Below are 15,202 nucleotides of genomic sequence, written 5' to 3'. Positions count from 1 at the left end.
TATATATATATATATATTAATTTATCTTAAAAAATTGCATAATGCATTGTACTCAACTATTTAGACATTCATGAATATAACTCAAAAAAGCACTATAACTAGTTCAAAACTCTGTTGGACACACATGCTTAGGCCTAATGTGTTCCACACTCACTTAGTTTGTTCTCCTCCTCAGAAATGTAGCATATCTCATTCTGTTAGTCACGCCTTGCACCATCAGTGCCATGGTTCGGACCAGCTGACCCTGCCATATGTCAGTGGAGCTTTAGGAATGCCTTACTCTGGTAAAAGTAGAGCTAATCTGGGATAAATGTGATCCAGAGAGCAACAACTGTGGATTTTTCCCCCCAGAGTACTAAAAGGCCCAAAATGATTACACTTTCTCGGACCTTCATAAAACTATCATGAAATAAGTCTAGGCTATGTTTTGGTGGATAACTGAATGAGAGGTTGGGGGTTGCCACAAAGTCTGCAGATGGCACCTGCTGTCTCTGGGGGTATTAGTATTTGGTTCAGACAGTAGGGTATTTTCAGCCCTGTGACAGATTAGTGCTTCCTTTGAGCAAATGTTTTCACATACATCTCACATTGCTCAGGAGACATAATGGAGATCTCACTTATGTCTCATTCAAGTATTTCTCCCAGAGTTGTATTTTTAAAAAAATCCTTACGAGATGCAAAAATGGACGAATTTGAGTTAATATTAAAGTATGTCAGATTTGATTCGCAGCCTTTAGTATTTGGGCAAATCTGAACTGTTTTTTAAACATTGTTGAGGTTTTAAAGAGAGAGATGTGAGATTACAGGGGCCTTTTTCTGAGGAGAAGCTGTGTTCATTTACTCTCCGATTAATTTAATCTCATTGCTTCTCTCTGTGTAGGAGAAACAAATGTTTAATTTTTCCAGGTGGACAGTCTAGGAAGTTCAGATAAGAATACACAGACTAAAAAGCACTCATGCATGTCGTAAATGAGGTGAGGAAGTACATAAACAGACCCTGGGTAAATGATAAGAGAAGTAACCAAATGTGCAGCTCTGTTAAAGACATCAAGAGACCTCCTGTAAATGCCACCCAGAAAACTGACTTCCCACCAACACACACTTTGATCTTGAAGACTGATCAAAGTTTTCAAAAAATATGTGTTTTCAGTCCCCAAAACGCTGTTGTCATGTAAACGAACAGGCAAAACGCATAAAAAGTTTCCCGTTTTTGGCTGAAAACATTGTCGTGTAAACGGCCCCTGAATAACAACAACTCAACTGAAGTCAGCTGAAACTCAAATATCCAACTCGCCATGTATCCAGATTTCTGCTGGTTGATATTATGTTAATATGTATAATAGAAATTGTGACAATTAAATATACACAATAATGCTTAAAATAAATGGAAATGAAATTATTTTACAATATTTACACAAAATTCACACACAAAATATTTGAAAACCAAAAAAAGTAGAAAGGGATTGACCATGATTTTTGGAAGGGACACTAGTTGAAATTACCATTTCTATATTAATACCGATAGTTGCAAATTAGCAAAATATTTGTTTGAACGATGCAGATCTATCACTAATTTGAACTGAACTGAATTCACCTAACTTCTTTCCATGTAAACATTTGCATGTTTATTTGTGTGTGTTCAGTTTAAAAAATGTTGAAATAGTCAAAAAATGGGACTGTTGTTTGGGAACTGAGTCCTGAAATACAAGAGTAAACACCTTAGACTGAGTGTAATGCAGTACTACACTAGTAGAATGGAGAATTCAGGCTGCTCTAAGATTAGTGCGCTCTAGCGGGGTCTGTGCATGCCTGTGATGTCTAGCATTCTGCATGGGCTGCTCAGAGGCATGCTTTCAGGAAACAATTCCACTGCTGCACCCATGAGGAAATCAAAGAACTATGACAGCCATCGCTGCTATTTAAGATTTGCTCCTTAAATGAGGTCCTCTTAGTCTTTTGTTCCTCAAATGTGTCACACAGGGTCCAAAATTAACACTTACAGAGCGCCAAATGCACAAAAAAGAATTGCCTTTGGTGAGTACTGGCCAGTTTATTAATAACGCTTTTTAGGAATTGCAACATAGTGCAGCAGAATGTACAAAACGATACTTTGGGCCTTTTTCAACTTTTTCTTTTATTAAACAAATAAGTAAATAAATAATAAATAAATAAATAAAAATCAACCTTTTTCAAATTTGGGGAAAACAAATCATTACACTCTAAAAAATGCTGGGTTAAATACAACCCAGTGCTGGGTAAAATAGGGACAAACCCAGCAATTGGGTTGTTTTGACCTAGTGGTTGGGTTACTACCCAGAATGTTGGATTAAACATTTAACCTAACCACTGGGTCAAAACAACCCAATTGCTGGGTTTGTCCCTATTTTACCCAGCACTGGGTTGTATTTAACCCAGCATTTTTTAGAGTGTAATCATTCAATAATCATTTGAAATAAAATACCCTTGTGATAAGGAAGTACACTTCAGCATACTTTTAAAAAGAGTACTTATTATGTAAATAATGTACTTCAAAAGAATATCCTTCAGTACAAACTGAATGTAATATTTTTGGACACTTAATCACGTTAATTGCAATTAAATAGAAATGTATTGTAGTTTAAATGTATATTAAATGCAATTAGTTGAACTTTAGATCACTTTTTGACCCACTTAAGTATGTCTTAAGTATATTGTTATAAGAAGTATAATTACTTCTAGTGTCTTTGAAATATGGTTAAACTGATGAGCATTTGTGGTAAACTAAAATATACTTTAATGTAATTTCTACTGAAACCTGGATATCAATTAATTATATTTGTAATTACACAAATGTAATGATGAATTTGCAATTTAGTACATTTAAAATATAATCATTTTAAATGTAATGTTGAAAAACACACTACACTCTAAAAAAGGCTGGGTTAAAAAGGGACAAACCCAGCTATTGGGTTGTTTTGACCCAGCGGTTGGGTTCAAAACAACCCAATAGCTGGGTTTGTCCCTTTTTAACCCAGCGCTGGGTTATATTTAACCCAGCATTTTTTAGAGTGTATAGTTCAAATCATAATCAAGTAATTCATGTCCTTTGCACATCATGTCATCAACCAAAATAAGTGTATTTCTTCACGATAAAATATTGTTAAAACATGATTTATAATGTACTTTGCATTAAAACTTTTAATTTGACATTTTTACAAAGTGCTCTTTTTAAAAGTGTGTTAAACTGTGTTAAAAAGTGTGTGAAACTGAGTCATTATATTATGTGAAAGTAAACTTTTTTTAAAAATGTATACTTTTATGATTTTAAGTACACTACAAGTGAGCATTTAAGCACACTTCTTTTTCACAAGCGTATCCTAAATATAATAAAACAAAGCAAAATATACTTTCATGGATGTAGTATTAACAGAGGTATTTATGGCTGGTAAATTTTAATTACATACTCACCAGTGACAGGTGTGGCAAACAGTTAATTTTAGACCCTGATGGTGCAGCTTATTTACTCAAAGCCATTTACAAAATGTTACTTCTCCTTGCATTTATCTTTGGCAAATGACTACAGTTACATAGTTCTTGTAGTTTCATAAATCAGGCTTGGTCCATAGTGAGAGTTTGACACACATTGTGTCAGTGTATGTGAGAATTCTGTCACTGTGTGTGGAATTTTGTCACTAAAGCATGTTTAGCAGCTGACCTCTGACCCCAGTCAGGTGCAGGCAAAAGAGAGTGTGTTTCAGCGTGACAGGCCTTGGGTGGCGAAAACTGAGCCCGTTTCCCTGCTAAACAGCTGCATGTGTGTGTGTGTGTGTGAGAGAGAAAGAGAGGGAGAGAGAGGGGAGTGTTGTATGAGCCCTTTATTTTGGCTGAACATATTAGTGCAGTCATTAGACCTCAATATATGATAGTGTTTATGTTTATGAAAGAAAAATAAGAGGTAAGGGAGAAAAAAAGAAATGTAAGTTAGGTTCACTCCACCACCACAGGCTGAGAGAGAAAGAGAGGGAGAGAGAGGGGAGTGTTGTATGAGCCCTTTATTTTGGCTGAACATATTAGTGCAGTCATTAGACCTCAATATATGATAGTGCTTATGTTTATGAAAGAAAAATAAGAGGTAAGGGAGAAAAAAAGATATGTAAGTTAGGTTCACTCCACCACCACAGGCCTTCAAAGCACACTGGATTCCACATTAGAGACGCCATGAAAGATATCAGCTCCACACGCTTTGTGAAAGCACTTTGAAGCTGGAAAAAGAGTCAGAACTGCAGTTGTACAATAAATTGACAATATTAACATATGCAATCAAGGATTTTAAAGCAATCCAAATTATTGTGGTTGTCAGGATTTCCTGTAATAGACCCCTAGAGGTTTGTGGTAGAAATGCAGGTTTGCGAGACTGTGAAAGTACCAACCCTTCTAACGCTTTATCATACTTTTTCTTAAAAGTATGCAAATAATATCCTTTGCAAGAATTTACTGAATGTAATGTTTTAAGACACTTGACGGCATGTTATTTATAATTACCTGTAAATGTATTATTTATATTAAAAGTAATTAGTTGAACTTAAAAGTGCTTTTTCGACCCACTTAAGTAGGACTTAAGTACATCTGCATATCTAATTTCATAATTACTTCTATTGTCTTTAAAATATGGTTAAAGTGTACTGCAGAATGTACTGACAAGCATTTATGGTTAACTAAAATATATTTTAATATCATTTCTATTGAGACTTGTATGCCATAATTTTAATACATATTTGTAATGACATTTAAAAATATTTTAACTTTAAATGTAATATTAATAATACACTACAGTTAAAAGTAATTTTTTTTACATGCCAAAATAAATGTAGGCCTACATCAAAATAAGTGTAGGCCTACTTCTTAAGTGCAAGTGCCTTTTATGTTATTAATATTATATTATCTGCAAGTACATTTTTGTAGAAACATTCCATATACTAGATCTAAAGTACATCAGAAGTGCACATTCAATGCAATTAAGCACTTCTTTTACACAAGGGAATGCTGAATTAAATCAAATTAAAATGCCTCATGATTAATGTGTAAATGAATTTATAACTGTATAAAAGCCTTGCAAAATATTTAAGTCAGAATACAGAGGTACTTTTGAGTCCTCAATGGAGAAAGATTGCTTTTCATGACATCAGCCATCAGGGCCATGATTTTTGCAATTTACTGGCATTAGTGGCACAGAAATTATTCAGATGCAGAAAGACTGCGGTGGGTTGTGTGCATGTCACCGAAGAGCATCCAGATTATAAATAACTGCTCCATGTGTTTTTGTTGCAGGTCAGCAGCAGCAGTCAGGTAACACAGAGCGATCTGAAGCCAGCTGTGCTGTATCCATGGAGACACAGGAGTGCAGGTCCACAGGTCAGGGTCAAGAGAGACTGGATCATTCCACCAATCCGAGTATCAGAAAACAGCAAGCAGGTCCCTGAAGATCTGGTCCAGGTAAACACACAGCCCACCATTAGTTGCCCAACATAGATCTGAAAAAGATACTGTGTGGAAAAAACATTTCACTAAGAGTTCACTAGAGTATACTAATTTAAAGAGGTAATGTATTTTTATTAATAGAACTATCGACAAAATTAGTACTTTATTCGTCATATTATTCTGGTTTAAAACAACTACAAAAATATCACAAAGAACTACATTTTTATGCAATACAGCAAAATAAAAGAATTAGCAAGGCTCTGTGTGTAACACACACACACACAGTAAATATCTGGTAAAACATGAAACATATCCTCACACTCTATGAGTAGATATAAGCTGTTTAACATACGGCTGTAACACGTTCCATGCCCACTCTCACAGATCAAATCAGACAAGGTTTTCACCGGGGAGGTGATATACATGCTGGAGGGGCCCGGGGTTGACCAGGACCCCAAAGGCCTCTTTGAAATTGATGAAAAAACAGGATGGATCAAGAGCAAATTGCCACTAGACAGGGAAAAACACAAGAGCTTTAAGGTAAACATGCTTGTTGGAATTGTGTTTTTATAATGAAGTCATGAACAGAGGGAAACAAAAGTCTGAGACCACTGGTGAAAATGGGAAGCTTCTATTGCGTTTTTATCAAACTGAATAATTGTAACCAAGAAATAGTGCAGAACAATATCCATTATTTGATATTTAAATATAAAAAAATACTCTTTCTTTCTTTTGAATTTTTTCACAATTATAATACTGTTTTTTCCATATTTACAGTATGGTCCCAAACTTATGAACCCCACTGTAGAGCGCACAGATAAGAGATTGATGAATTATGTGATATATCTGAATAACTTATATGTATAATGTCCTCAGCTCAAAGCTTTTGCACTTTCCCCAAGTGGAGAGAGACTGGAAAGTCCCACCACGATTGAAATCTACGTTTTAGATCAGAATGACCACAGGCCTGAATTTACCCAGAAGGAGTTTGTTGGCACTATCCCAGAATTCTCTGTTCCAGGTAAGATATGCATGCACAATAGCATTTCAAAAATGATTTTAAGAAATAAAATAAATATTTTATTTAAAAGAAGAAAACACTGTCACATCAATGCAATGAATAGTTCATTCAAAAATGAAAATTATATCATCACCTTCATTTCCACTGAACCGTGTATGTTTTTCTTTCTTCTTCTCAAATTTTGTTATTTAGCAAAATGGCTAGGCTGTTCTATTCCATGTTCCACATCGCATGTTCAAAATACATGCAAGAATCAATGAAGTTTATGCACAATGTCTTCTTCTTCTTATTTGGTGTTGAGTGCACTGTATTTCTGGTTGTAAGCAAATAAAGATATACTTGCGTATCATAAATGTATCATGACCTCATAAGGAGGACATGACTGTTTTTGTAAAGTAACAGCTTAGATTTTGTTCTATTCCTCACACAAAGCTATCATATTGGTTTAGAAGACTTGGAATATATTACACAATCATACAGATCACTTTTATAGTACCTTCTGGTACTTCCTTTGCCCTTTTTGGAACTTCAGCAGTCAGGGTCACCATCCACTTTCATTAGATGGCAATTCTGCCTTTATGTCAGGCAGTCAGATGTACAAACATAAGTATCATAACCGTGTTGTGTGGTTCTCTGTCATCAGGAACTTCAGTAATGCAAGTTACAGCGATAGATTCAGATGATCCAATGACTGAAAACGCAGCTCTAAGCTACTCCATCATTGGGCAAGAGAGTATCCCTCCTCACGGCATCAACAAGACCATGTTTGGCATTAACAACAAAACTGGAGTCATCTACACTCGGGATGTGGGACTAGACAGAGATGTGGGTTATATTGTGTCTCAGAAATAAACAGCATAGACAAAAATACTGATTTCAAAGTCTGAACAAAGAAAGCAGTAACATGCCCTGATGTGTTGTCAGGTGGTGCAGTCCTTCAGGCTGACTCTGCAGGTGGCTGACATGTCTGGAATGGGCCTAACCTCCACCGGTCGTGCCATTATTCACATCTCTGACATTAACAACCATGCTCCGAAATTCCATCCTACCATGGTACGTAACAACAAAAAACCAATTGAAAACATGCACAGTCTGTGACGTTCACTTGATCGTTGTTTTCTGAGCTCTTGATCCAATTCTGTGACTACAGTACAACATTTATGCAATGGAGAACAAGTACATCGCGGAGCTGGGCAGGGTCAATGCGACAGATAAGGACCAGAAAGGTGGAGATAACTGGAAGATTAAGTACACCATTGTAAATCCTTCAGGGCACTTTGCCATCCGCACAGACCCAGTTTCCAACCAAGGCATCATTTCTGTGGTTAAGGTGAGATTACTTCAACAAACGTGGTAAATTTAAGACTGCAGCCAAGGGACTCTCAAAATCAGTTACTGGCCAATTTCGACTGGCAAACCAAGCTTGTCCCATTTTTTAAATAGATTTAATGTGAAACCTTAAGGTTATCATATTCATATTAAAGCCAGAAAACTTCAGTTTTGATTTTATGGGGACTTTAAGGCCAAGTATTCATCATTCATACATTATTTTAGACAAAAAAAAATAATAATGACATAACCAAAAATAGCACAAAACAAAAGTATTTCTCAGCTGAACTCTGATTTGACAGTGTTAAACATGATGTATAATAAAAAAAATAAATGATTTTACATAAAAAAAGCTATGTTAATAAAAACATTTAACTACAAATTTTTAAATGCAATCTAAATGTGAGCCTAAATCAACATTTACATTTAGCCATTTATAGGACAATAGTTTAATTTACATAAAATCTAATAGTTCGAGGTTCCATCCCTCCTCTTTCTCATCAACCCATACCTCAGGAAACTGTGATTGTGTTTCTTATTATTTGCCTACATTTCAAATGCAATGTCTCTACTCTCTTGCAGCCACTAGACTATGAATCCCAGGCAGAGTACCAGCTCTTTGTCAAAGCAGAGAATGACGTCAGGCTTAAAGCCCCGTACGAACAAATACACAGTGCTACAGTCACCGTCAGAGTGATGAATGAGAACGAGGCCCCAATCTTCTATAAAAACCCCATTAAAGTGAATGTTGCAGAGTCCACTGTTCCCGGTACTGTCCTGGTCTCAGATATTGCTCACGATCCAGATAATGCCAAGCTAAGGTGAGGCTCACTTATCTGTACCATCATTCCACACACACTTTTATTCTGCACAGCACAATGAAGCCATGTAGGAGATGTTCTTGGATCGACATCCTTTGTTAGTCCTGGAACAGCATTCTTATCAAGCAACCATGTGCAAAACCCTTGAGCTTATACTATTCATCTCAATCAAAAAAATGATTGAATTATTGATTGAATGATCTATTGATTGATTGATTGATTGAAGAATGTTATTAACTCAAAACCTAATTTGATTGGTAGATTAATAACAAGGATATTGATTCAGGAACATGAATCTGTATACTTAAGTGTGCTTAAGTGTAAAAAGTGCATTTTTTAATAATGTCAAATTAAAAGTTTAAAGTACATTTTAAATTCCCTTGTCCTCATTTGTAAGTCGCTTTGGAATAAAGCTTCAGCTTAAAGACTAAATGTAAATGTAAATCACTGATTTATTAGTCTTTTGTTATGCTTTAAAGAAGTACATTTATATTTATGTGTTGACTAACAAAGCACATGTAAAATACTTTTATAATTAATTTTAACTATAGTGTTATATTTTATATTATGCTTAATGATAATATATTTTAAATACCACATTTGTAATTACAAATGTGTAATTAAGAATGCATTTAAATTCATGACATACAAGCTTCATTAGAAATTACATTTAAGTATACTTTAGTATACATTAAATACAGTATATTTAAATATACATTAAAATATATTTATAAAATTAAAACCCATTTAGACAAAAAGGTTCTTCTATGGCACTGTGAAGCACCTTTATTTTTAAGGGTGTAACATGCAGTTAATTGTCCCAAAAACATTTCACACTTTTTCAATTAATTCTGTAATAAGTGCTCTTCTTTTTCACAAGGGAAAGATTACATACATTAATCCTTATGCACTGTATGTTCTACATTTTATGTGTAGTGACCTACTTAGGATTGTGAATTTTTGTTCAGGTTTGAAATCATTCAGGATCCTGAGAATTGGCTTGCTATTAACCATGCAACTGGACAAATCACAGCCAGGAGATCCTTCAACATCCAGTCTTCCCACGTCAGGAACAACATTTACTCTGCTATTGTGAAAGTCATAGATCAGGGTGAGCACCTCAGACCTGAAGACCAAAATAATAACAGCAGAATAAAATATTTGATACTGTGACTATGCCGTCACAAAATAACCAGTGTGCCTTTGTTTTAATAAAAATGGTAATCATTCATATGATAACTCTCTTTCCAGACGCTGATGGCATCTCTGCAACAGCTACATTGGAGGTCAATCTGTGGGAGACCAATGATTACCCACCAGTGCTCATACCCTTGAGTGGGACAGTGTGCAGTGATCGGGACAGAGATAAATTGGGCCTTCTGCTTAGTGCTGTGGATGAGGACATGTCCCCTCAAGCTGACCCCTTCACTTTTTACATTGCTGATCAAAATGTGGCTGCCAACTGGACCATCATAACTCTTAATGGTAAAACATTAGACATACATTTATTTTTTATATCTTTGTATCCTGCTGAAAACCAGCTCAGAGTAGTATGAAAGTCCATGCTGGTCCTGGTTGATCGGGGTGCTGGTTTGGTGCAAGTATACCTGGTGCACCAGCATAGCCATAGTGAGATGGTTAAGCCAGTTAACCAGCATGGTCTTTCAGGTGGAACTGGTCAATCAAGTAAGTCTTAGATAATCAAGCTAGCTAAGAAGCCAGGAGTGGAAACAGACTGGTTAATGCTGGTTTGGTACTTATCTAGATGTTGTTTTATTGGTCTTTGTTGAAGCTAGTTAAACTAGAAATCTTGCTGATTAAGTAAGTCAAGAAGACTGCTGCATTATATTATTATTATTTATTATTTAGAGAAAACCTTAATCAAACACACTTGAACAAGCTAATCAAGGTATTCAGGATTATTAGAAAGGCAGGTGAGTCTGATCAAGGTTGGAGCTAAACTCTGCAGCAAAGTGGACCTCAAGGGCCAGAGTTGAGAACCCCTGCTTTAGAGCAAGGGTAGCTAACCTAGGGTGACCATACGTGCCATTTTCCCAGGACGCGTCCTGGCCAGGATTTCTATATTGCCTAAAATATCTAGGTTTTGGCTTTGTTTGCGTGTGCAGACCGATCGGTGTATGACATCAAAATACCTCGAGAGCATTTTGAAAGCATAAGGAACCGTCTGTATGGTATTTTTATGTCATACACCGATCGGTCTGCACACGCAAACAAAGCCAAAACCTAGATATTTTAGGCAATATAGAAATCCTGGCCAGGACGTGTTCTGGGAAAATGGCACGTATGGTCACCCTAGCTAACCCTTCTCCTTTAGGGCAACCATTGTGTAGAATTTAGCACTAACCTCGATCAAACTCACCTGCCTTTTACTTTCGAGCAGTTCTGACCTTGATTAGCTTGTAATATTTATATAAGGGTTGGAGCAAAACTCTGCAGGAAAGTGGACCTCAAGTGTAGCTAACCCTGCTCTTGGAGGGCTTGTTAAGATGTATTTGAATAGGGTTGGAGTAAAACTCTGAAGAAAAGTGGACCTTGAGGGCCAGAGTTGAGAATCACTAGTTTAAAATAAGGGTAGCCAACCTGGCTCCTTGAGGGCTACCATCCTCCAACCATAATTAAAAAGATTTGAAGCTAATAAAAGTGCTCAGGATTACTTGAAAATAACAGGCAGGTGTGTTGAAGAAAGGTTGGAAGTTAAGTCTGCAGGAGGATAGGTAGACCAATAGGAGCAGCGTTGGCTACCCTTGCTTTAGAAACAGATTTCACAGAGTGTACTTTGATTTCTAAGACCCCTCGCTTCTGGTTCTGTCTCTTTACATGTCCGTTACCAGAGACCCATGCGGTTCTCCAGCCACTGATAGACATAGAGAAAGGGGAATTCTCTATTCCTGTGGTAGTATCAGACTCTGGCTCTCCTTCCCTTTCCTCTAATGCTCTGGTCAACGTGACTGTGTGTCCCTGTGACAGTTTCGGTGACTGCAAGAGCTACACCGCAGTCATCTTTGGAACCAAAATGGGAATAAGCTTCATTGCCCTTATGATTATTATGGGATGCATTGCTCTTCTGTTGTGTAAGTAAACACTATATTTATGTGAACATGCATAATCTGTAGTATATTGGTAGTAGATATACTTGAAATTTGTTCTAATAAAGCTTTTTTTTTTTCAGTTCTGATCGTTCTTGCTGTGGCGGTGAAGGGCTGCACAAGGCAGAACATTAGAAAAGGAGGAGGTCTGCTGGTCGGAGCGTCTGACGATGACATCCGAGACAATGTCTTTCACTATGATGAGCAGGGAGGAGGAGAAGAGGATGAAGTAAGAGCAATGACACAAAATTGAATACATTTTACATGTAGATACAGTGTATTCTGAACTAGATATATAAATAAGTGAATATATAAAATATATTATGCAAAGATCATGCAACAGTAGATAGGAGCAGATGTGGAGAGTAACTTACAGGAAGAACATACTATGATTTGTACACAGTATGTGCACTTTGCCAATTCTGTATATACTGCAGAATACTCATATGACCTACTACATTTGTCAAAATGAATAGTAAACAACACAGCACAGCAAAGACATTTTTTCCACATAGACAAAATAAATAGACACTATTTACTAAATTATATGCCTACATGGTATGATGAGCTCATATGCAGTAAGCATAGGATGATTGAACATAGCTCCCGTCCGAGTCAAAGACTTTGATTTATCCTGGGGATTTTCCCCATCTGACACATGGATCCTAGAGTGATAGAGTGGACAGATGTATAGGGCCTCCTGACCCACATTAAATGCTTGCAAAATCCTTGTGTTTTCAATCTTTTAGTTCAGCAAATTATAATAAAGTTGAATGTTTGTTGGATTTTATTCTGCTTTGAGGTGAAATGTTAAACTTCCTGAAATACCTAAAGCTGTTTCTCTCCTATAGGATGCATTTAATATTGATTTTCTGAGGAACCCAAGTGACATGGTCCCTGCCCCAGCCTCATTTTTCCCACAAGACTGCAGCTTGCCCAGAGGAAAGCAACCTCTAAGGAAAGATGCACCCCATAACCTGCCTTCTCCTACATATCCACGCAAACCCCCCGGAGACCCAACAGACATAGAAGATTTCATCAGTGTTGTAAGTGAGGTTTCTTTATAAGAATTAAGATTCATTCTGGAATATTTGTGGGTAATATTAGGAACTTTCCTTAGCATTTACTTTGAAAAGGTTAGTAAAAAGGAAAATATTAGTTATATATCATTACTATTCTTCATGGTGCTAAGTGCTATTTTTACTCTAAGTTTGGAAATTACAAATTTAATAGCTAAATCAAGAAAACAAAATTCAATAAAATAAAAAATAAAAACTACATAGTAAAAGAATTGAATCAAAGGCAAATATAAAACTTTAGATGACCCTTAAAATGTAATTAAGATGAATGTAGACATATTCTCTTACTTTGCTATGTAATTACCAATGAAAATCAAATGCACTTTTTTTGCTTCACCTCAACAGGGGCTGGACGCTGCTGACAATGACCCTAATGTCCCACCATACGATACAGCTCTGATCTATGACTATGAGGGAGATGGGTCGGTAGCAGGCAGCCTTAGCTCTATCGCTTCCATGGGCTCAGACGGTGACCAGGACTATGACTACCTCAATGACTGGGGACCACGGTTTAAAAAACTGGCTAACATGTACGACCCACGTTAGGCACCAGACTGATTCTTTTGTTCAAGATGTTCAGATACTCTCATACATGCATGTCCTTCAAAACTCTATGCAAATCAAATGTCCCATCTTCAATATGAGAGAGTGCTCATGATGTAAGGACGAGGGGGCGGATTACATTATTGATATTGTAGATAAATGGAGGTCTCTATCTATTCCCCAGTGATCAGTGTAAAGGTCATCAGTGTCTTTTTCCTTTCCTTCATGGATCAGTGAACTATTTCAACTGCTGATGAAATGCTGCTGATATTGAAGCTGGTGTGACAGGTGCTTACTGTGGGCCAGTGCGCAAATGGCTCACATTGTGAAAGCACCAACTGGAGGGAGGAACCGTGTGTTAGTGCATACTGATTAGACATGGTGCAAAAAGAGATGCCTTGTTCATAAACCAAGCGTCATGTTCTTGAGTGATTCTTTTAGCTGATGACCAATACAGAGGTTTGCTGAGCATGTGGGGTAGACACAGGAAGAATAATTCACCCAAAAAAGAAATTGATATTCATAAATTGTCATTTACTTATAACCATCATTCTAAACCCATGACTTTCTTTCATCTATCGAACACAGAAGGATGTTTTATATGTTGGTAAACTTCAGAGCTGCTTTTTTCTATAAAAAAAAAAAAAAGATAGTCAAATATGGTGCATCAAGTTACACAGTGCCAAATTTGAATAGTAGTAACACCAAAGGACACTGGTTTTAGCGTATAAAGATGAGAGTGAAAGCACCAATGAGACATTTTCAATCTTATGTGATAAAAAAAACAACAACAAAAAACACGTTTGAGTCAGTACAGATGATTTGAATGCTAATGCATGGTACTCAATGGACATAAAGAGTTATTTGTTACTCAATGGTATGTAAATATCCCTCGTTTTCCGCCCATGAAAACCTTTAGTTGTACGGAAAACAGCAGCTCCAAAATGATATATTCTTGTGTATTTCAATGGAAGAAAGTCGTACTCCTATAAAAAAAAAAAATGCATGAATTGTTCAATATCTATTTTTAAGACAGATCGACTAATAAAATGTTTTTTTTTAATCTTTTGATCAATTGTTCTTTTTATACAACATTAGTATCTTGTGTAATAATTGTGCTTGTAATACTATTTTTGCTTGCCTGCAGTTAACCTCAGTAAGTAAAACAAAGACATTTAAAGAGAATTAACATTAGGAATAAGTATAATTTTTATATGCAGCATATTAAGTTTGCCAAATGAATGATGCCTTAAATGTATATATTTGTTCTTTCCCCTCAAGAACACAAGTTGTTCCTAATTACACAATGCCTATTGTAATAATTTTGGTAGTTTCTGTGTTTCTCAATTTTGAACTACATAGTTTTGTTTTTAATATTTATTTCATAATAAAATGTGAAATGCTGTTGTTATCTTTTCTTTTAGTTATGAATAGTCTGTATGAATAGTCTGTATTTTCAGTAAAGAGTATTTTTCATAAAAAAAAATTTTAGTCAACTGCCACAAACATTTACGATCAATGGTAAAATAAAACTAATAATAATGACTAATAACTAAATAAATCTAATTGGTAAAATTAAAACTCTTTGACATTCAACAATTTTTTAAAATAATTTATTGCATATGGTGCAGAATATCCACTGACATCACAAGATGACTTCAGACATACCACTGGCAATGCTTATCTGGTCTAACAAACCGGTTTCTTAGGCAACTAAGAACTGATCTGTATAGTCTGGAAAGAAGCTCAAAAAGCACAACTACTTGTTTTAAAAACAGTACATTTCATGAACTTCTCAAAGGAGGCATCTACCACTCTTTAAGAGAGAGCTACCTTATTGAGAAA

General features: G+C 36.0%; 1 protein-coding gene across 1 annotated transcript in view; it reads left to right on the top strand.

Moving 5' to 3' along the window:
- Nucleotides 1-14,379, top strand: part of cdh15 (cadherin 15, type 1, M-cadherin (myotubule)) — an 18,232-nt gene extending 3,853 nt beyond the window's left edge. Inside the window, exons 2-14 of the mRNA XM_016453185.1 lie at nt 5,308-5,472; nt 5,842-5,997; nt 6,334-6,478; nt 7,122-7,303; nt 7,403-7,531; nt 7,629-7,808; nt 8,390-8,628; nt 9,597-9,739; nt 9,880-10,113; nt 11,481-11,720; nt 11,819-11,964; nt 12,587-12,781; nt 13,160-14,379. Coding sequence (XP_016308671.1) covers nt 5,308-5,472; nt 5,842-5,997; nt 6,334-6,478; nt 7,122-7,303; nt 7,403-7,531; nt 7,629-7,808; nt 8,390-8,628; nt 9,597-9,739; nt 9,880-10,113; nt 11,481-11,720; nt 11,819-11,964; nt 12,587-12,781; nt 13,160-13,360 — 2,355 coding nt within the window. The 3' untranslated portion in view covers nt 13,361-14,379. The remainder of the gene's footprint in view (nt 1-5,307; nt 5,473-5,841; nt 5,998-6,333; nt 6,479-7,121; nt 7,304-7,402; nt 7,532-7,628; nt 7,809-8,389; nt 8,629-9,596; nt 9,740-9,879; nt 10,114-11,480; nt 11,721-11,818; nt 11,965-12,586; nt 12,782-13,159) is intronic.
- The last annotated feature ends 823 nt before the right edge of the window (nt 14,380-15,202 follow it).

This window comes from Sinocyclocheilus anshuiensis, unplaced genomic scaffold (assembly GCF_001515605.1).
Source record: "Sinocyclocheilus anshuiensis isolate Anshui unplaced genomic scaffold, SAMN03320099.WGS_v1.1 scaffold1317, whole genome shotgun sequence".
Taxonomy (NCBI): Eukaryota; Metazoa; Chordata; class Actinopteri; order Cypriniformes; family Cyprinidae; genus Sinocyclocheilus; species Sinocyclocheilus anshuiensis.
Note: the sequence above shows the minus strand (reverse complement) of the source record. Positions and strands in the feature narration are given on the sequence as shown.